We start from the raw sequence: 23,262 nt of genomic DNA, 5'->3' as shown, positions 1-23,262 counted from the left end.
TTCTCTATCTGCAACGTAATAGTTACATCAATCTCAAACAAAACAATTCTACCAATGATAGGCGATCTAAGGTTTTAAACATTCCACATCATGGTCTTAATCTTTTATCTAAATTGGCATAATACATTTTCTGAGTAGAGGTTCAATATTCAAAGCAAAGAATGTGTTGTTTTGTTTGACATGCGAATGACTCTTGAAGTTAATGTTATCATGACTTGACCGAATCGTTATTGTCCAGACACGTGAGTAACCAATTTTCGCGTTTTAAAATCCATTTTCGTATTGACTAACAGTTTAGGCTACCTACATTATCTACTTACAAATGAAATTAATACTATAGGTGAAGGGTTATAGTGATGGGTGTCCAATAGTTAAAAAGTGCAAGACATCGACACTAACAGTTACGATGGATGTGTTGCAGATCAACCACCCACCCCACATCGTAAGTATCAAGGTCGGCGTCTTACATTGTAGGTTGTGTATCCAACTATTATAATATGAGTCTTTGAACCGTAACACCCACCCCTCCTTCCAATCCATTTATCTATAGTTTTAAATTCGTTTGTAACGAGCTGCAGTGAAAAAGCTGTAGCCCCAATGTTCTTGGCTGATTTTGAATTTCCCAGCTTTTCTTTCTCAAATCTAATCAAACAAAGAAATATTTATATTCAGAAAAACAGTAATGATGTGTTGTTTTTTCTTCTTTTTCTTCTGTCAAATCATTTTATTCCGTTTTCTAAACAAAGTATAAACCCCCAGTTTTTATTTCGTTTTAAAGGCATGCAGTGTGTATGCCTTCTAGGTCATGGTTTAAGTTAGTTACTTGGCATATGACTCTATTTATAGAAGTTATTATAAAGTAGTTCTCCGTTCAGTTTCTATAGACATGAACGCAATTGGGTCTGATCACATGACTATATTCTGACCAATGGAAATCTTCCCTTCATGTATCAACCGATGCAACTGCAATTATTCTTTAATGGACTGTATTCGTACCTTGCAGGTAAGTATTCTCTAATGGACGGTATTTGTATCTTTTACGTACATATTCTCTAAAGCAAAGTAAAGTACGACCAGGCTTTGCTTTCGAGAATCACAGATATTTTTGTCCAGTTGAAATAATGCATGAAAGAGCTGGTTGGTGGAACAAGTGTCTTGGAGAAAAAAACGTCGAATTAAATAGTTCAGTATCCCCGACTGAGAAAAAAACTTAATTTTAGTCTGTTCAAAGATTTTAAAGCTTGCGTGTTTTGGAAACAGCCAAAGTGAAGTCCTCTCGACAGTTGATAATAAGACATTTAACGATGTATTCGCGTTGTCAGACACATATTGGGATTCGGGTTTAACTCCGCAGTTTCGTATTTTGTACAATTAATTTATTTCAGTACAAGATTATATTCCGATATTTTACCTTTGGAATCATATGTTATTTAAAGACCAATTTGAGAATGGTTACTTTGGCATTAATTAATTTTGTTTAACCAGCAACAAGATGAACGCATTTTGTTCAGTTAAAAGAAAAACACACACAAAAAAAAACACAAAAACAACAACGGTGAATTGAACAAAAGTAGGTAGCGAACACAGCACTAACAAGCAGTTGTTAAAATTTGCTTCTCATCTTGCTGCCCCTCAACACTTTACTATTAAGCAGGGGCGGCACTTCCGAATGGACATAGGGGCGGAAAAATCCCAAATATATCGCTGACTCAGAGTAATAAATGCTCAGTTTCAACAAGCTGAGGATAAAACAATGTTTGGTCAGTAACAATTTCAAAAATGTTCGTGTAGAGAAAGGCAAGGCACTTAAATCTCCATACGAGTCCAAATATCGGAATATTCGATTGATAAAACTGAGCCATGTCAGAAATACAGAGTTTCAGCTCTCTTTTGAAGCATTTTTGCTGGTTCGCATGCTGAATTTAAACCAGCATGGAATGATTCTGATGCATAAATTGATACATCATTTTATTTTTGGATTGCATGAAATTAAGAAAAGTTCCAGTATTTAACATTTTTGAAGATTGAACTTTAATAAGACGGCATAAATATGATGTAGTAAATCTGAGAGAAAAGTGGACAGTAACCACGGTGTATATCTACTTCAATAAAAAGTCTGCCCCCTTCTCTATCTCGAGTCCTGTATTCTTACTCAGTAGTGTGGTTGCTTCCGTGTGTGTGTGTGTGTGTGCGCGCGCGCGCGCGTGGTATGAACATGTGACTGGTGATAAAAATTATGTTCAGCTTTTAATGACATAAAATTGAAGAATATTAAATAATTGAATAAAATAAAAATGAAAATCGATAACTTAGACAAGAACAGTTGCGACACTTCGCATTCGCAAATCTCCAAGCATTTTCTTGCAAAACCAACACCTTCCACCTACCCTCTCCTCTGTAACTCATCCCTTCCCCCAGGCAGTTTCCCAGGGATCATATTGCCAAAATCACATATATCAATTAAATGTATGATGTTTCTTGCTAATGTGACGGCATGTATAAATCGTATGTACCTGTAATTTGTTATTTACCTGTAATTTGTTATTTACCTGTAACCTTTTTCTAGGATATCTGGAGTGAGAGCCAAGGATGCCCCTCTCCCTCCCCATCTTTTACAGGATTACCCCAGGAGCAACTTATGTACATAAATTCATGAATTTACACCAAATGGTTTAGGAGAGATGTGGTAACGGACAGACAGATGAAAGGATAGATATACAAACGGATAGTTGTTGTAGTAGTAGGGTTCAACGCCATTTTTCAGCACAGGATAGGCCATACATGGCGGCCAGTATAACTGGTGGAGGAAGAACCCTGGAAAACCAAGAGAAGAACCACGGACTCACGAGAAGCTACTGACAGGCTTTCTCACGTACCCACGTTAGCCGAGCCTAAGACTCGAATCCACGCAGACAGAGGCGAGATGGCAGTGATCAGGAACTGTGAGCGCTTTAGACCACTGGGCCACCAAGGGCCCATCGAACGGATAAACGGACTGCATTACAATACCCATTGATCAAGCGTGGGCATAATACAAAGGATTTTATTTTTATGACATGCGGACACGTCTGATTTATGGTCATGTTGCTCTGATAGCCTGACCACAGCTGGTTGTATAAGGCTTTAGATGGAAATCTCAATTATCAAGTGTCACAAATTTAGCTACCTCTGTATGCACAATCAGAGTATCCACTTATAGGTCAAACAACTAACACACATTCCAGAACACGGCAGTTTATATCGTATATCAACCTTTATGCTGGCCACGGCAGGTTATATCGTATATGAACCTTTATGAAACCACTGTTTGCTTTCATCTTCACCAGATCCGTCTGTGCTGTGTGATTTCTGGTAGGAACATTTTACAAATTCAAAAACTTGTCTGATATTATTGTATGTGTTACAAAAGCTACAAGACATTCAGCAAAATATGTTGGAAGATACGGTCACTGTGTAAAGGCTTAAACTCTAGTTACCAATCACCTTTCTAATTACCAATCACCTGTCCTATACAACCGCACTCTGTGGGACTAAACAAACTGAATTTACGTCACATGAACCGTTGCCAGGTAATTGTTTGACATAAGAAGTTCTTTGTTCAACTTTCGATACGTCTGCCGTTTATCCTGCTTTCGGATAGTCTTTTCTCACAACAGCACTGACTGTATGTTGATTTGAAATACTGGGTGGTGTTATAATAAATAATACTGGAAGGTGTTATAATAAATGATACTGGATGGTGTTATAATAAATAATACAGAACGATGCATTACCATGCATATAACCTGATTTTTAAAAAAAAATCTCTTTATATCTCATGTCAACATCTAATACCAGGCAACTACTCCGATCAACAACATCTAATAATCTACTACTACTGAGACTACAACAACTACAACTACTATTACTACTACTACTACTACTGCTAATGTCAACAACTGCTCCGGTGGCTTAGCGGTTAGAGCGTCCGCCTCAGATGCGGAAGGTCGTGGGTTCGATCCCCGGCCGAGTAATACCAAAGACTTACAAAAATGGTACTAACAGCTGCCTCGCTTGGCGCTCAGCATTAAGAGGTTAGTGTTAGGACTGGTGGGCCTGGTGTCGGGATAATGTGATTGGGTGAGACATCATGCTACATGTCTTCAACATGATGCCCCAGTGCCAGACATCACTATAAACTGCCACACTGTAGACAATATGACTGAACAATTGTTAAAGCTAGGTTAAAATTCCAAATCACACACACACACACACACACACACAATAATGTCAACAACATACTGTTCTACTACTGATACTACGACTACTACTACTGTCAACAATATATAATAATGTAAAACTGCTGCTACTACTATTACTACTAACGCTCCGGTGACTTAGTTGGTAGAGCGTCCGCCTCGGAAGCGGGAGGTGGTGGGTTCGAACCTCGGTCGAGTCATACCAAAGACTTACAAAAATGGTACTAACAGCTGCCTCCCTTGGCGTTCAGCATTAAGAGGTTAGTGTAAGGACTGGTGGGCCTGGTGTCAGGATAATGTGACTGGGTAGGACATCATACTACGTGTCTGCGGCATGATGCCCCAGTGCTAGACATCACTATAAACTTCCACGCTGCAGACATCGTAGCGATATGACTGAATTTATTTTTAAAGCTACGTTAAAAATCCTAATTACACACACACACACACACACACACACACACACACACACACCGCTCCGGTGGCCTAGTGGTTAGTGCGTCCGCCTCGGATGCGGGAGGTCGTGGGTTCCATCCCCGGCCGAGTCATAACAAAGAGTTATAAAAATGATACTTACATCTGTCTCGCTTGGCGCTCAGGATTAATAGTTAGTGTTTGGACTGGTCGGCCTGGTGTCAGGATAATTTGACTGGGTGGGACATCATGCTACATGTCTGCGGCATGATGCCCCAGTGCTAGACATCACTATAAACTGCCACACATCGTAGCAATATGACTTAAACATTACGTTATGCTACGTAAAAAATCCAAATCACGCACACACACACACACACTAATACTACTACTGTTAACAACATCTAATAATGTACTACTTTCCTGTCAACATCTAATACAGTACTACTTCACCTGTCTGCAACATATATTACTGTACTACTACTACTACTACTACTACTACTACTACTACTACTAATGTCAATAGCTGTACTTCTGCTCCTTCTCATCCTTCGATAAGCTAAAATGTTCTTCACTCACAGTTTTTGAAGTCTAAAGAACGTAATTAAATTTAAATATTTTTGGCAAATTTTCTCCCCTAGACGGCTACCATTCTATAAACCCTCTTCTTTGTGGATGCAAGATGAATTTCAGGTAAAAGACAAATTTAATGCGACCTTCCCAACCACGACATCTTTCACTACATTAGTCGCGATTGTGATCTACTGGTAATTTTAATGACGAAAACAAACCTTAATAACATGCCTTGCGCACTGCAAATTTCGAGATAAAAAAAAACGAACTCTGTACTGTACTTTATTAAGCATGGATAACAGTTAATAATGGACTCACATGATGAATTTATTGTAAGACTGCGGTTTTTCACTGTTGTTTCCTCCAGTAGCCTAGATGTTAGAACGTCCACATCGGATGCGGGAGGTCGCGGGTTCGACCCCCCCCCCCCCCGCGCGCACACACACACACACACAGAGAGTTGTGTTCTCGTGTTCTGAATTATGTTAACCCACAGCTTGGTCATGTCGTACCAGTAAATCATATCCCAAGGAGGCGCATTCTGTAGTGGAGATTTAATTCATGACATCATTAGTGTCGTGCGGATCGTGTAATAGAGTGCTCGTCTCTGTGGCGGCGAAAAGGGGGTGGGCGGAAGGAAGCCATTAAGATTGCGGTGTGAATTTAATGGGGATATGCAGAGAGAGAGAGAGAGAGAGAGAGAGAGAGAGAGTCTTTGTCAGGCGAATCAAACTTTAGAAAAATTATATACTTTATAGAAACCAATAAAGTAAATATCAGATCGCTATATCATTCAGAGAGAAGAAAGTTTATCAAAGAAGAACAAACATACTAGAATATAGTCCTGAAATTATTCGTTGACATTCTGCAACACTTTTTAACGTGTAGCGCGCAATTAGTCCGTTTGCCATGCAGTTTTATAATGGATTGCTCAGGTTTCACAGTTTCTAAGGAGTTTTCCTTTAGCGGCAGATTTATCCAGCTGGTTGAGTTTCTCTTCTACTTTAAATGATCTGAGATTTTCCTTGATCTTGGCCTGGTTGGAAATATCCAGCAGAATTTATCTGACCGTTTTGTCTTTTTATGAAACCGAACAATGGATTTACGGACTGTTCTAGCCTCGAAATGGAGCAAATATCCTTAATGAAAGAAGACAGTTTGTTAATATCAACCACCTGATAGCTGTAACACAAATATTCATCCTCCAAAATCACCGTTGGTACATTTCAATAGTATTACGACTCTATGGTCTTAAAGCAAGTAACAGAAAAGAGCGAAAAGCAACAAGTTTTGTTAAATTCAACAAATAATTTGTTTCCCTTGAATACAAAGTAAAATTTTAAAAACATTATTATTTAGATAATAAATTCCAAATGGTCCACAAAGTTCACCAGTCCTAATGAATAAAGTTCTAACTAAATTCCAGTGTTATTCCAAAATAAGATCCAACGCTGAAAGTGTTGATGTGCCTGTAGTCTCCAATATGGTAATGTGCTAATTACCTGAAGTGGGATGATGTGCCAAGAGGCTTTCGATAAATCACAATAATATAATCCAAGAATGTTCTTCTGTGAACACTATAACTCCAAATTAATGTTTCTGTCCAAGAACGTTATGGATTAGCACTTTTTATTTCAAGTGAATAATAATTTGAATATATAATTCCACCAACATCAAAATAATGAATTCATCAATACAAATTATTTCGGCTTCAAATGCTATCGCAGGAATAATTAACTTATCAAATAAACAAGACTATGAACCTCTTTACCTGTAATTTATCAAACAAACAAGACTATAACAAGACCATAAACCACTTTACCTGTAATTTATTAAACAAACAAGACCATAAACCTCTTTACTTGTAATTTATTAAACAAACAAGACTATAACAAGACCATAAACCTCTTTACCTGTAATTTATTAAACAAACAAGACTATAAACCTCTTTACCTGACCTAGGTCACAATTAAGATTTTGTGAAAAATACTAAGACTATTTAGTGGAATTTTCCATTGTAGAACATTATGGGATATTGGCATGATTAAATCTGTTGTTAAAATTATTAAAAAGACTGTGGTAAACATCAGGAGCAACTGGCCCATCAATGTAGAATACTAATGTTCTTGACTCAGATTAAGATAATGATCCTTATATTAAACCCACACTCATGAGGAAATATTAAATAAATATTTGTTTACCAAAACATAAAAAGTAAATATCACTGGTCAGGTAGACAATTAACTTGATTTTGTACAAGGTCAAGTCCAAAATACAATTATAGACAACACACAATCACTGAGAATAAAAAACACCTAACAAACAATACAAAATAAATATACATAACAATAGTATAACCGATAGAATTTTTGTTTCTTAAATCAACCCTTCAGCAAGATCCATAACTTGAGACAATATAGTGGCATCGTCATCTTCTGCCTTTCCTTCAAAAAGTACCAAACCTTGAGACAAAACGCGGTCATCGTCTTCTGAGAAATAGTTTGCGCTGGCCATTTTAACTGTACAAAAGGTGTTGATGAGTTGGTAACCAAAATTTTGCAAGACTCGCAAAAGAGAGACGAGTCTGACAAATAGAGAAATAAAAGCTATTTATGTAAAAATCGGAAAGTCGCTGTCATACACTAAATCGGTTAGACAATATTTTCTTGTGATATCAGCGATATTGCAGGTGGGCGAATCAAAGAGTATTAGTAGAGAAAACTGATGCTCCGTCGGCTTTTCTACCAATGCCGTCCTCGTCCCATCCTGCAACGTATCTGGTACACAATAGGACGGAATCGGGTGATAACTCACGGATAACTTTCGGCTACGTAGTCTACCGTTTTTAGTGGTCTAATTACAAATCACAATTAAGGAATAAATATCTATGTATGATTTATATATTTGATCGAGAAAATACAAACGTTGTTACAGTCTTGGTTGAGATCAAGAGGTATTTAGACTGTGATGCTAAATTTCGTTTCTATTTAATTAGTACTAGTAGCTATGAACCAGTCCACAAAGAATGACATTGTACCCAGTCCACCATGAATGACTGTACAGTCATTGTAGGTTTTCCCAATGGCTTTAGAAACCATCTTATTGGTTTCTTTGCTCCAAAATAGGGACTTGATGATATTTGACTAAAAGATGGATTCATGTTGATATTTCAATGTCAAAATATACCAATATTTGACAGGAGAACATGTATGAATCATTAGGTCACGATTTCGCTCAATATTACTGCTGTAATTAAAAATTCAGTGTTAGAACATATTTTCCCGTTAATATCCACAGCTCTGTCGATGGAATCGACCTTTCTCTTCACGAGAAACCACCATCCGACAAGCCTTTCAGGGGTATGGGGAAGGAAGAGCTTCTTCGCCATTCTTCCAAACCATTTTGGCGTCGACTGCGCATGATATGCATCTCCATCGTTATCTTAGGCTGGATCGTGCTAATCATCACGGTGGTGGCGCTGGTACTGATATACCCTCGTTGTCGCGTAGCCGACCCCGTAAGTTGGTGGCAAAAGAGTCCGATCTATCGCGTGTACGTACCCAGTTACAGCGACTCAGATGGAAACGGATGGGGCGATCTGAAAGGTAAGAGTGCTTAATTGTTTTATAACCCCATCTCATTGTAAAATTCGGGAGAGAATTGATTAACATTCATTGAGGAGTCTTTTTTCGTTGCATTTGTAAATAGGTGAAACAATTCGTACGTTCTGCATTCTCGAGGACAAAACTTTTTTCGTGTTTCCTTTCTTTGTATGGCTGTGGGTAGGAAGGGAAGACTACGAACACAAAGAAAAAGAAATATTTCCGAATATATGTACTGACACGTAGCCTTACTCCGAATGCAATATAATTCGAAACACGGACATCAGGCATACAAGACTAGTACTCGTCCATTATTGATTTCTATTTCTGCATTTAACGTCCAATTATGCATAAATGTTTAATCGTAAAAGTATACAAGCAATAACATAGCTTTTGTATTGGACGTAAATTGCATTGGAATGTCGCAACTTCATAAAGTATTGCTCTCTCTCTCTCTCTCTCTCTCTCTCTCTCTCTCTCTCGTTTGGAGTTGTATAGTTCATAAATCCCAGAAGAAAAAGGGAGTGCCAAGATGTACATGTTTGGTGGATAGGATTAACATAATCTCTCTGGTTCAGGTCTTGAATCCAAGCTGGACTACATCAACAGTATGGGTTTCAAAGTTATCTCCCTTAGTCCAATCTACACGGCCTCGAACTACGATTTCAGTGTTACCAACCATATGGATATCGACCCACACTTTGGGAACATGAGCGACTTCACATCACTACTTAACACTGCACATAGTAAAGGTATGTCTGACCATCTCTCTCTCTCTCTCTCTCTCTCTCTCTCTCTCTCTCTCTCTCTCTCTTTTGATTGAAGTGGTCGCCGTTTACCTCCGCAATCTATCCGCTGTGTGTATTTGTCTGTTATTTTCTCGATCTCTGCTTCTCTTTCTCTGTTTTCAGCCTGTCTTTTTCTCGTTTTCTCGTTTTCAGCCTGCCTTCTTTTTTCAGTCACTCTTCCTTTATTCAGGGGAAGCTAACATTTGTTTTATAGCCACCGTTAACAAAGTCCACCTTGAAATTTTATTAACTGTATTAAGTGTATTAATTGTATTAAGTGTATTAATGTATACAATTTACTCGTATAAATACTTCTGATTTCTTTTCCTATTTTCGAGGACTAATGTAAGTAGTAAGGTGGGGCACTAGAGCCTCAATGGGAATTAGCATTACAGAGACCCCTGGGCAAATATAGCTTCAATGGAAATTTAACATGGAGAAAAATCGTGGGCAAATATAGCCTCAAGGGGAATTTAACATGGGAAATAGTCTTGGGCCACTATAGCCTCAAGGGAATTGAACATGGGATTTTTTTTTTTTAAATTTTTTTAAATTTAAATTTAAATTTAAAAAAGGGGTAGGCAATTGAAAGGCTATCTCTTTTCGAGAAAAATGGCTGGCCCTGAAAAGGGCCTTTGGGTTTATGTTAATATTAATATTAACATAGATGGCATCTGTCACATCTTCTTCTTCTTCTTCTTAAACTCCTTCTAACTGCCGGTCCATACACAAGTACCCTCTTGAGACATCCTTGTCTTTCTATGTAAACTCTCCTCATCCATTGACTAGTATCTGTCCTATCAACAACAGTCCACTTGGACCTGACATACATGAGCATGTCCGTCCTAAACATCATGGAAGACACAAGGGTGGATGACTCAACTGTGGTCCACATCTTGAAGCGACGAGAATAGGTGAATCAATGCAGTGAACTGCGCTTATTTATAGGTACAGGAAGGATTGAAACGGATTGAATTCATTCACCAATCCGAACACGCGTTACAAAATTCAGTCAGCTCGCATCCAATCCGAAGAGAGCAGTCTGTGACGTCACGTGGTCTATATAGATTCGTTAGCGCTTGTGTGCAGTCAATCTATGCGACAGTGATTCAACATGACGGAAACTCAGAAAACGATCCATTGGGGTGCACCAGCAGGGGAGACTGCCCAAGGGAACCCGGACTTACTTTCAGAAGAGGTACATTGGGATTTTGTGGATTTTCTTACCTCGCAAGAATTTGTTCCGGAACCTTCGTTACCTTCTTCATTACCGCAAGTGGAGAATTTTAGACAGAGACAGAAAGAAGAATTGGAGAAATTTATGCAACGACAAAAGGAAGCGGAACAAGCTTTTCTCCTACAGCAACAGCAACAGCAACAAGAAGAGGAAAGAAAAAAAACAACAGCAACAACAGCAAGAAGAAGTAGCAACAAAGAAACAAGAGGGTGAAAATCAAACGGCTACGGTACTGTTGGACATTTTAGCGGAGTTAAGAAGTCTGAAACAAATGTATCAGACTTCTTTATCACGACCGAAGAGAATACGACCTTCCAGAGCTAAACACGCCAACCCTGTGACTAAGCCTATCGTACCACCCTTAGTGATTTCAACCCAATCATCAGAAGTAGGCCTTGGCCGTGGCAAAGGCTTAAGGCAGTTAAAGTTGATTGGTTAAACTCACCCCTACACCAAAATAAAAAGGCCCTTTTCAGGGCCACCCACTTCTCTCGAAAAGAGATAGCCTTTCAATTTGCCAATAACTCAAAGATCAACAAAAAAAAAAAAAAACATTTTACCCTTATAGTACATGTCTGTGTATGAGTGCGTGAGTGTAGCTTCTTATTTTAAAATCAAAACTCAAAGACACTTACCTTATATCATTCATGTATTCTTTTATCCATTTTTTACAATCCAATTCAAAATTCACCACAGAACACTTTAATTAAAAGTTCATTGACTTCTTCTTTCTCCTTGTTTAGTCTCTCTGTTTTTTGAATTTCTTCACCGTTTTTTCCTCATTTTCTTCCCTCCTTCTTTTCTTCTCATGTTTCTTTGCTTCTTTTAAATAGAATTGTCTTCTTTCTTCCTCTTCTTCCTCTGAAGAATCCCTCTCTTCTTTCGAAGAATCCCTCTCTTCTTCCGAAGAATCCCTCTCTTCTTCTGAAGAATCCTTCTTTTCTTCTGACTCCTCTTGTTTCTTTTTTGGGCAATCTGGAGACCAATGTCCTTTTTCTTTACAATAATAACAGGTATCTTGACTTTTGTCTTTTTTAGCCCCTGTTTTTTTTCTTTTTTGACGGTCTGGACACTCTGAAGACCAATGCCCTTTCTTCTGACAGATATAGCAAGTATCTTGACTTTTATCTCGAAAGGAAGGAGAGTAGTCCGTCGGCTGGTCTGAAGAGAATTTTCTAATGACCCCTCGCAAAGCTCTGACGAAACGTTCCATCTGGGTAGTCTCTTCCATCGTTGTGCTCGGCTTGAGAGTGAAATGAATAGTGAAAGAACAAGACACACACCCTTTTATATACGCTGGTCTGCCATGACTATAAATTAGTCTATGGTGTTTACACTTGAGTCATTTGTAAGAGGCAGAAACGTGATCTATCGCCTCGTACCAGAGCTGAAATCTTGGCACAAATTCATGCCAGTGATTTTGAAGAGGACATGAGTGAACCAGAATTTGAAACCTCTAAACCAAGTTCGTCACCCTTAGTCAACCCTGAAAAATACTATTCCATTCGAGAGACGGAAAAGCGCTCCTCTAGAAAATTTAGAACCACGGCTTACACCTACACGGTGAAGTTTAAAGATTTCAAGGCCGACGTACCCTTGGAGAAAGCAGAAGGGTTTATCACCGAGATGTGGGATTCTTTGCTCACCGCACTCAAGCGACAATGTCAACCCAAAGAAGACGATCGCTTGACACGATCCATAGATCACGACGGTTTGAAATCCCCTGTTTGGATCGAGTTTAGCAGACCCGCAGAACTAACCCCTTCCAAAATCATGGACAAGATTCAACACGTACAACAATCTAATGACCAGTTTGACATCACCGATGTTAAAGCCACACTGAAAATGGCTCACGTCTCTCTTCCTCAAGGGACTGGACGCAAAAAGATGTTATTGGTGAACGAGCTTCGCAGCATTAAGCGTAGCCTTGTCCAAATTCACAATCCTCAAGACCAGATGTGTTTAGCTCGAGCCATCGTGGTGGGACGAACCTATGCCAACAAGAACGACACGGCAGAATGGAAAAGAGCCTGGAAAACTATTCGACAATCGGACCGAGCCAAACAACGAAACGAAGCAGAACTCCTGTTGCAACAAGCCGGACTGTCCAAAGACACACCCTGTGGCATTCCTGAGATGCAAAAATTGCAAGATGCCCTAGCTCCACGATACACCTTGAAAGTGCACCCTCAAGAAGTGCGCGGACCTCTGTTGTTTCGAGGCCAAGACTTTAAGGACGGAAAATACATTCATGTCTATTAACACGATGACCATTTCGATACCATTACCAGTATCACCGGATTCCTGGGATACAGTTATTACTGTGAGAAATGTGACTATGGCCATAATAATCGAGAGCAACACAAGCATTGTGGATGGAAATGCTCAGGATGTTTGGCCTCTCCACCCTGTCTGAGCGAAGGACCAGTGCCTTGTTCGACTTGTCTGCGCAAGTTTGTCAGCCCTACCTGTTACCAACAACATTTGAAAACACAAGGTTCACAGAAGAAATGTGCTTGTCAACTGCTGAGATTGTGCCCTACCTGTGGACAAGGCATACTTACCAATAATGCCAAGGCACACGTATGTCGAGGAAAGAAAAAATGTCACATTTGTCACCACATCGTGGACTTGGAACACGAATGTTACGTGCAAAAATACCAACCCCCACCAGAGAAAGAGGACGGTCACAAGAAGAAAGGCAATTTCATCTTTTTCGATTTCGAATGCATGCAAGAGACTGGCATTCACATTCCTAATTTCTGCGTGGCTCATCGAGCGTGCGAGAAGTGCATTCAAGAACCTATCTTCAGTCATTGCCCTCACTGCAGCAAGATTCCTGGAGGACGTGAAAAACTCTTTCGGGGACCGAACACGTTAGCCGATTTTGCCCAATGGGTCTTAGACCCCATCGACAAGACGTGGAGCCAAGAGGACATCGAACGTTACGGAGATTGTCATCGTCATGCCACGGTGATGGCTCACAATTTCTCCGGATACGATGGACAGTTTCTTCTCAGATACTATACGGAACAAGTCACCGAACGTCCTAAAGTGACTTTGAACGGAGCCAAAATCATTTTCATGCAAGTGGGACAAGTGCAGTTTAAAGATTCGATGAGCTATTTGGCCATGCCTTTGAGTCGAATGCCTAAAACGTTTGGAATGACAGAAATGGCTAAAGGGTACTTTCCACACTTTTTCAATACGGAAGCCAATCAATACGCCGTTCTACCCCATTTGCCTGAAGCTCACTATTGCGACCCCGACAACATGCGTACCGAACAACGAGAAGCTTTCTACGCTTGGTACCAGGCTCACGCCTCGGACCCTTTCGACTTTCAGGAAGAAATGCTAAAGTATTGTCGTTCCGACGTGGACATTTTACGACGTTGCTGTGGAAAATTTCGAGAACTGTTCATGGAACACGGAGGGGTCGATCCTTTGAAAGAAGCTTGCACCATTGCCAAAGCGTGTTCCTTAGTGTACCGACAACGATTCATGCCTGAAAACACCGTAGCTGTCATCAGCCCTCAAACGACCCACTATGTCAAGCGTCAATACTCGGTCAAAACCCTACGCTGGTTACATTACTTGTGCGACAAGGAAGACAAATGGATTCAGCATGCCCGCAACGGAGGGGGTGAAAAGACCATCGGAACGTATTCGGTCGATGGCTGGGACTTAGAAAACCCCAAGATCGTGTACGAGTTTAACGGTTGCTTATTTCACGGATGTCCCGTCTGTTACCCTGACCGTGACACTAAAAATCAGTTTTTGCAACGAACCATGGAAGACTTGTACCAGGACACTTGTCAGCGACGCCTAAAGTTAGAACAGCAAGGATACCAAGTGGTGGAAATGTGGGAACACGAGTACGATCACCGTTTGAAAACCGATCCCGAGTTTAAACGCCTCGTGGAAAGTTACCAGTTCATGGACCCGTTGAACCCGAGGGATAGTTTGTACGGAGGAAGGACCAATGCCACCTGTTTGCTGTACCAAGCCGACGAAGAGAAAGGAGAAGAAATCAAATACTTGGACGTGTGTTCGCTGTATCCCTACGTGTGCAAATATTGTTGCTTTCCTGTAGGGCACCCGCAATTGTTCACGGAACACATCGACCTGAAAAACATTCGACAATACGACGGCTTGATCAAGTGTAAAGTTTTGCCTCCCACGAACCTATACCATCCCGTCTTACCTCACCATTGTCAAGGCAAACTGATGTTTCCCTTGTGCCGTACTTGTGCCGAAACGTGCAACCAGGACCAACCTTGCCATCACAGCCAGGAAGAACGTGCCTTGACGGGAACCTGGGTCAGCGTGGAATTGTTCAAAGCTCTGGACATGGGATACCAACTGTTAGAAGTGTACGAAATTTGCCACTTTCCCAAGACACAACAGTACCACAAGGGTGACCCTACTCAGAAAGGCATTTTCGCCGACTACGTGGATGCCTTTTTGAAACTGAAACAAGAAGCCAGCGGCTATCCTTCCTGGTGTCACACTCCCGAAGACCAAATACAATTCAAAGAGAAATACTACGAACAAGAAGGCATCTCTTTAGACCACATCGAAAAAAACGAAGGCAGGCGATCGTTTGCCAAAGTGATGTTAAATTGCTTGTGGGGTAAAATGGCACAACGACCGTGTTTACCCAAGACGGAATATTTGACAGAACCTTCCCGCTACTTCCAGATGATTCACGACAAAACCAAATACATGAAACACGTGGACGTCGTTCGAGAGAATTTGATCTTGGTCAGTTACGAAGAAGATCTGGACTTTGTACAAGACGACCCTTTTGGAAATGTCATCATTGCGACTTACGTGACAGCCCATGCTCGCTTAAAATTGTACGAAGCTTTAGAACTGTTAGGGGAACGCGTCCTGTACTTTGACACGGACAGTTGCATTTACATCCATCACCCGATTCAACATCACCCTGACATCGAAGGAGACCGTTTAGGAGCCTGGACAGACGAGCATCCCGACGACAAGATTCTAAGTTTCGTCAGTGGCGGTCCCAAAAATTACGGCTACGAATACCGGGACAAACAAGGAGAAGTGCACACGACGTGCAAAGTGAAAGGACTGACTCTGAATCATCGTACCAGTCGAGTGGTCAACTGTGGGGTATTGAAAGAAGCCTTGCAATCGGGAGAGGATGGAAACTTTAAAGTGACCACCTATCAACCGAACAAGATGGTACGTTTACCCACTCACCACATCGTCAGTCGACCCTTGGAAAAAGTCTATCAAATTGTATACCAGAAGCGAGTGCGACTTCCCAATCACTTTACGTTGCCGTACGTTCACGTCGGTATTGGTCTGTATATAAAAAAGGAACCCTAGGCAAGATCGATAGTTCATTGTTCATTGAAGTAACTTACCATGTCGTTGACGAAGAAGAAACCAGATTGGTTTGGCTTGGACCCAAGAGGTGGCCCAGTATGCACGAGAGTTATTCAAGGAAAAAAGTTACTTTTCAACCCGTGTTAGTGACGGTGCCAGAAGAACCCGTCACCCAGGACGGGACTGTCGTGGACAGGCCTGAAAGACCCTTTCGGGAGGACACTTGTGTGACCTTACCCCCTACTATAGAACTGGTTAGAACTTTACCCAAAACATGTTGTACAGACACTTGTGTTTATTCCACGTTAATGGTTATCATGTGCCTTTTATTCTTGTACTTAAGCCTTTGGCTTTTATGTATTTTTGTCTTTCGTATTCATGTTTGAAAAAAAACATTCAATAAACGTGTTCTGAAAAAGTATATAAACTCTTGTCTTGTTTGTTTTTTCGTGTCACAAGTGACATTTCTCACACAATGGCTACCTCTGCCGTCTCTGCTCCCTCTTCCTCTACTGTCAAAGTCATCGACGAACACTTAGATCGTGCCAGTTGGGAGGCTTTCTATCTTCGCCATCCCTTTAACATGCTCTTTGATGGACCTAGCGGTTCAGGCAAAACCGAATTCGTCAAACGTTTGATCGAACATAAACATCATTTGATCGATCGGCCACCTCAACGGATCGTGTGGTGTTACAAAGAGTGGCAATCGGCGTACAACCTCTTGCGAGAAAGTCAAGGCGATTCCATCGTGTTTGTGGAAGGCATTCCTAAAGAAGACGACGGCATCGTCTCTGACTCCCGTCAAACCCATTTGGTCATTTTCGACGACATGTTAGGAGAAGACGAAGAAGAAATTAAACTGTGGTTCACGCGCAAAGGGCATCACCGTAATGCCAGTGTCGTTTACATCACCCAAAATTTGTTTCAACAAAGTAAAGCCCATCGCACCGTCAGTCTCAATGCGCATTACGTGGTCTTGTTTAAAAGCCCTCGAGATAAATCGCAAGTGCAAGTCTTAGCCAAACAGTTAGGAACGCCTTGGCTGACTCAGGCGTACGACGATGCCACTCAAACGCCACACACCTATTTACTCGTCGATTTGAAACCTACGACTCCCGAGGATTTGCGATTTCGTACCCACTTGTTTCACCACTGGTGCCAAGACGGAGGGCCTGTCCTGTACATGTCTCCGTCCTCGACTTCATTTCACTCCCCATCAAAAAATCTATAAAAACCTCAGACCCTTTTTCGTCTGTCTCACACAGTGTGAACATGATGTCCCTTCAGTCGCATCTTCCCGTCAAATTGATTCGTGCCTTGTATGGCATCAGTCGAGAAAAAAATCCACAAACACGAGCTCGTGTCTTAGAAGCTAGTCTCAAAGAAGTCTTACGATGGTTCACGGTGACGGCACGTCAATTACTCCAAGGAATCATTCAGATTCCTCATCAAACCAAACGCTTTTTCGATCGAAACAAAGTCGCTTTGGTCCAACTGGCCGATCCCCGCATCGACACTCAAACCAAAAAACAAATCATTTTGAAACCTGGAGGGAGCGGTACTCTAGGAGGGGTCATCATTCGCTCACTTTTAAGATGGGATCCTAATGCCCCCAAAGTTATCCCCAAGACAAAAGTCCAACGAAGTCCCAAGAAGAAGAAAAAGACCAGGTCCCCAAAGAGAAGAACTTCTCCAGTGGCAGGACCCTCCTCTTACCAAACACCACCTCCAGCCCGGAAAAAGAAAAGAAGCCCCCAGAAAAAGAAACAGAGAAAAAGTCCCCAGAAAAAGAAAAGTCCACAGAAGAAAACTAGTCGCAAGAGAGGCACTTCGGCCAGGACGCAACCTTACACTCGCAAACCACGATCTGCCACGGCAGTGACTGCGTCTCCGGCATCCTCACGTTCATCCACTTCTCCGTTAATGACACCCAGAACTGAAGAGTACTTGGAGACGTTGATTACACCAAGAACATCTCCGTTGATGACCCCCAAAAGAACTTCCCCAGTGGCAGGACCCTCCAATTTAGTGGCAGTGGCTGCTGCTCACAAAGTACCTTCTCCCAAAATCAAAGTCCAAGAAAGATCGGGCATGTTACAAAGTTTACTGGATTTGTCCAAGCAAGAACTGGCTCGATTTAGTCCGTTACGTACCCCTGCACGACGTGTCATGCCTGTCATGAAGTTGATACAACGTAAAGACAATCAGTGGCGACGCGTTCCAGTATAAAAAAAGGCCTGTGACCAAGTCGGGGTATCAGTGTTTTGGTGCTCCTGAAGACTCAGAGATGTCACCCTCCAGAAAACCCCAAGGAAAGAAAAGGAAAGGACTGCCACCACGTTTAGCCAAACATTGGGACATGTTATCTGTCCTGTCCAAAGCTTCTCCATCCCTACGAAAAAAACTCATTCAAACGGCCTCCAAAGAGGTCATCGATACCGTGTGCGAATGTTGTTTGAACGTTTTGAAAGGCACGATCCCTTTGTCCAAACACCAGAAACAATGCTTAGGCAAACATCGTCACGTTGTTCGCCAAATGGTTCGAAAGAAAATTCCCATTCGTCAAAAGAAGAAGATGTTGGTCCAACGTGGAGACATTTTGCTTCTCTTGTTAGGCCCCTTACTGAAAGGAGTCTTGGGAACCATGTTGGGAGGACTGGTGGGAGCAAGATAAAAAGGCCTCGGAAGTCCCAAGATCTCAGAATCGACCCCTGACAACCCCATGGAAGGACGAAAACTAGCTTTAGTGCCTTACAAACGATGGATGGAATACCATCGGTGGCAAGAACAACGCACCCCGCATTTACCTCCCAATCCCCATTTGAGCGAGATGTCCCAGTTACGACACGAATTGCAGTCCTTAATGGATCGCCAAGATTTGTCCGAAACAGAAAAATCGCAAAAGTACGGTCAACTCTTGCAACGACTGCAACTCTTTCACCAGAAAGCTTTAGACGAAACAGCTCTACCCACTCTGAAAGATTTTAAGACCTTGATGAAAAGTCCAGCACCATCACCAGTACCAGTACCACCAGTACCCGTGACCAAGACAGAAAAAGAAGAAGAAGAAGAAGGGTTTCAAACTCCACCCGAAAAAGTACGCAAGTTAACAACACCACCTACCTCCAGAATTGGATGGATTAAAAAGATGATGGCCACCCCTTCTTCCTCACAAGAGAAAAAGAAAGTGAAGACAGAAGTGAAGACAGAAGTGAAACAAGAACCGATATCCCCCGCTCAGACATCCTCCTCCTCTTCAGCACCTATTGCCGGTCGCACACGCAAAGCATTGCAATCCAAAAAAATACCCCAAGAGAAAAAGAGTAGCCTCTTCCAAGAGTGGGTGCCTTATTAACACACCAATCAACACAAAAAAATGGAAAAAGTCTTAGCCAGCATTTACTACGATCCCTCGCATCCTGCAGGTTACGCAGGAGTTCAAAAATTATATCGTGCTGCCAAAACGCGACTGAAAAGTCTCCGTTTACCTCAAGTGCAACGATGGTTACAAGAACAAGCTACCTACACTTTACACAAACCCATTCGACGCAAGTTTGCCAGAAGTCGCACCCGAGTGGAAGGCATCGATCATCAATGGCAAGCCGATTTAGCCGATGTCTCTCATTTGGCCAGCTACAATCGCGGCTGCAAATATTTGTTTTGTGTCATCGACGTCTTTTCCAAATTTGCCTGGGTCGTGCCCTTGACTTCCAAATCCAGCAGCGAGTTAGTGCGAGCCCTGCAACGAGTGTTGAAACAAAGCGATCGTCACCCTCTTCGATGGCAAACGGACAAAGGCACCGAATTTCTCAACCAAGCTTTCCAAAAAGAATTAAAGAAACGTGACATTCATTTTTTTACCACCGAGAATCCTGAAACCAAAGCCAGCATCGTGGAACGTTTTCAACGCACTTTGAAAGAACGCATGTGGAAATATTTTACGCATCACCACACTCTGAAGTACATCGACATCTTACCGCACCTGGTGCAAGCGTACAACCAATCTTATCATCGAAGCATCGGACGTGCCCCGCAAGACGTGACTCCCGACAACGAAGTGCTGGTGTTCGAGTGTCTGTTTGGTACGTCCCCGACGAGGGCTGTCCCCAAGAAAAGTGGAGAGTTGGCCGTAGGAGATTGGGTGCGCATTGGCAAAACCAAACGCACTTTCGACAAAGGTTACTTACCTAACTGGACGACCGAACTGTTTCGCGTCACTGGACGAGTGCATGGCCGTCATCCTGCCGTCTATAAATTGGAAGACATGAACGGAGAAGTGCTCAAAGGAACGTTTTATTTGCCCGAGTTACAACGTGTGACCAAAAAAGAAGACGACGTGTACGACATCGAAAGCATTCTCGAACGCAGAACCCGTAAAGTGGGCAAACGACGTGTCAAAGAAGTCAAAGTACGTTGGAAAGGATATCCACCCAGTTTTGATTCTTGGATCGACGCTTCGCAAGTCATCGACTATAAAAAGAAGTGACCATCATGCCCTTTCATACATCAGACGCAGCTACGTCGACCACTCCTCCTTCACCCAGTTCTTCTGTGCAAGATTTACAAAAACAACCCTTGTAGGTGTGGTGTGGAGAACGTGTGCCTAAAACGCAAATCGTCTTTTTCTGCCAAATCTTCGTGGTGTATTGTGTCATCGGGGCAGCCATCGCCAATTTGAGTTTGCAACAAGGAGACAAACAATTGTGGACCATTTTATTGAGCAGTTGCATCGGTTACCTGCTTCCTAATCCCTCCCTGAAATTCACCTCGAACGGGATCCACGGGAACCTTGTGTCCAGTGCCAGTGCCAGTCACCACTCCAACCACAACCAGAACCCCATTTTGGGCGGAGACACGCCTCTGACGTCCACTAACCCCTCGGACAGCCACAGAACTCTGGAATTATGAGTCACCAAAACCAATTTTACTTAACCTTACCCAGTGACAGTTCCATGGAGGTGTTTCCCAAGAACACGTTGTGCTGTTACACGGCCAAATTACCTCAAGCCATCCAGTTAGATCACGAAGCCCATTGGGAAGTGGCTTTAGTAGAAATGATTCACCCGACCCAAGTCCTCAATGTCCTTCCCAATCAAAATTTTTTTTGATGTGGAAGTTCATGACGAGCAAATGCAACAGTGGATGGATAGCAATGTCAAATATGACAAGAAAACCCGTGCACAAAATCAAAAGTACACCAGCTATCACTTGTTCATTCCCCCAGGCTATTATTTTAGTGGTCAACATTTGGTCAGCACCATAGCCTCCAGGTTTAATGTCGTGTTTCTGAAAGCTTTGGAGCATGTCAACAAAAGTGTCACCATGGAGTACCACAAAGCAGCTCGTCGCTTCTTGGTGAAATTTGAACGAAGTAAAATCGTGTCCATTTTATTTTGTCCTGAATTGTTTGACATGTTGGGCGGAGACATGGACATGAGAAAGGCCATGCTCAAGAAAAACGAATTACCCATCGTTTACGACAACGAGTCTTTTAGCAAGTTATTTCGTGCCCCGGTAGAACTGAACCAAGGACTGAATTTGATGTTCGTGTATTCCGATGTGGTGGAGTACAACGTGGTGGGACACACCTCCGTACCGTTACTGCGTGTCATTCCTTTCAAAGTAGATTCTGCCACGGGCGCTGACGAGGAAGGTGGAAACACTTACCACGTCCACCGCGAATTTGTCCATCCTCACTATTTGCCTGTCAGCAAGTCGTATTTGGACACGGTCAACATTGCTATAAAAGGAGATCTGGGACAAAATATTCCATTCACCAAAGGAAAAGTCACGGTGAAACTCTATTTTCGAAAACGGTTCTCTCACGACTCGTAAGTAAGTCATGTATCCAGTGTACCGAGGGGTTGCTCGACAGCGAGGACACGGCTTAGGAGACATGTTAAAATCGGCCTTTCGTTCGGTGGCCCCAGTGTTGAAACCGATGGTGACACGCGGATTGCACGCCTTGAAAGATGCGGCACTGACGCAAGACAAAGAATTTCTCCAAAATGTCATCATCGACAAACAAAACCCTAAAGAAGCCTTCATGAGGGCAGGCAAAAATATCTTGCTGCAAACGGGCAAAGACAATTTAGGCCAACGAGACACACCTATAAATGCCCTGCACGCTACCGAGTCAGGCATTCAGCAAGGACAAGGCAGAAAGAGACGACGAAGAAAACACCCTTTCACCAGACTTCAAGCGAGAAAGGCCAAGAAAAGAAGAACCGTTCGAGACTTAGACGTTTTCGATTATTGAGAAAGAACAAAAAAATGATGCACCGAGAACCTTGCGCTTGTTCCAAGTCGGAACTGGATCTGTTTGCCATGCCCCCCACGATGATGACCATGCAAGAATCCCAATGGGTGGAATTTCACCCCGTCTCCTCACTGACGGATTCCGCTCCCATCGAGTTTGAAATCAAAGGACAGCCCGAAGATTACATCGATCTGAATAGCAGTTACTTGTACCTGAAAGTCAAAATTCTAGATAAGACTGGAGGTGCTATAGACGATGAAGCAGTAGCTCCCGTCAACAATTTCATGCATTCCTTGTTCAGTGGAGTGGACTTGTATTTGAATAACAAACTGGTCAGTAGCAGCATGGATACTTACCCTTATCGTGCCTACCTGGAAAATCTCTTGACGTACGGAATAGATGCCAAGAACACTCATCTCAGTGCCTGTGTGGTATGGGAAGCTGACGAACCTACCAAGTTTGAAATATTGGAAACTGATGAAAAGAAAGACAACAATGATGGATTTGTAGAACGAAGAAAGAGAATCACGGGAGCCGACACAAGTTTAGAACTGATGGATCGTTTGCATTTGGACATGTGGTTGCAAGAAAAGTATTTGCTGAACGGGGTGGATGTCCGCCTGAGACTGAATCGTAGCTGTACCGCTTTCCATTTATTGGCTGATAGTGACGGTTACAAAACCAAAATCCAAGAAGCCAGACTCTACGTACGCCGTGTGGAAGTGTTACCTAAAGTGGGAAACGACATCAGTCAGACGTTGAGCAGAACGACCGCCAAGTATCCCATACGACG

The 23,262-nt window shown here is 42.2% G+C and overlaps 1 protein-coding gene and 1 non-coding gene across 2 annotated transcripts in view; both read left to right on the top strand.

Annotated features, from left to right (window-relative positions):
• Positions 1 to 23,262, top strand: part of LOC149791156 (amino acid transporter heavy chain SLC3A1-like) — a 69,955-nt gene that overhangs the window by 27,970 nt on the left and 18,723 nt on the right. Inside the window, exons 3-4 of the mRNA XM_089969603.1 lie at positions 8,523 to 8,830; positions 9,406 to 9,579. Of these exons, the coding sequence (XP_089825729.1) occupies positions 8,523 to 8,830; positions 9,406 to 9,579 (482 nt within the window). The remainder of the gene's footprint in view (positions 1 to 8,522; positions 8,831 to 9,405; positions 9,580 to 23,262) is intronic.
• Trnal-cag (transfer RNA leucine (anticodon CAG)) lies at positions 3,940 to 4,013 on the top strand. Its single transcript has one exon. It is a non-coding gene; the product is annotated as a tRNA-Leu (tRNA).

This window comes from Sinohyriopsis cumingii, chromosome 9 (genome assembly GCF_028554795.1).
Source record: "Sinohyriopsis cumingii isolate HCF-2022 chromosome 9, ASM2855479v2, whole genome shotgun sequence".
NCBI lineage: Eukaryota > Metazoa > Mollusca > Bivalvia > Unionida > Unionidae > Sinohyriopsis > Sinohyriopsis cumingii.
The sequence above is the reverse complement of the archived record's forward strand: the minus strand, read 5'-3'. Positions and strand labels throughout refer to the sequence as shown.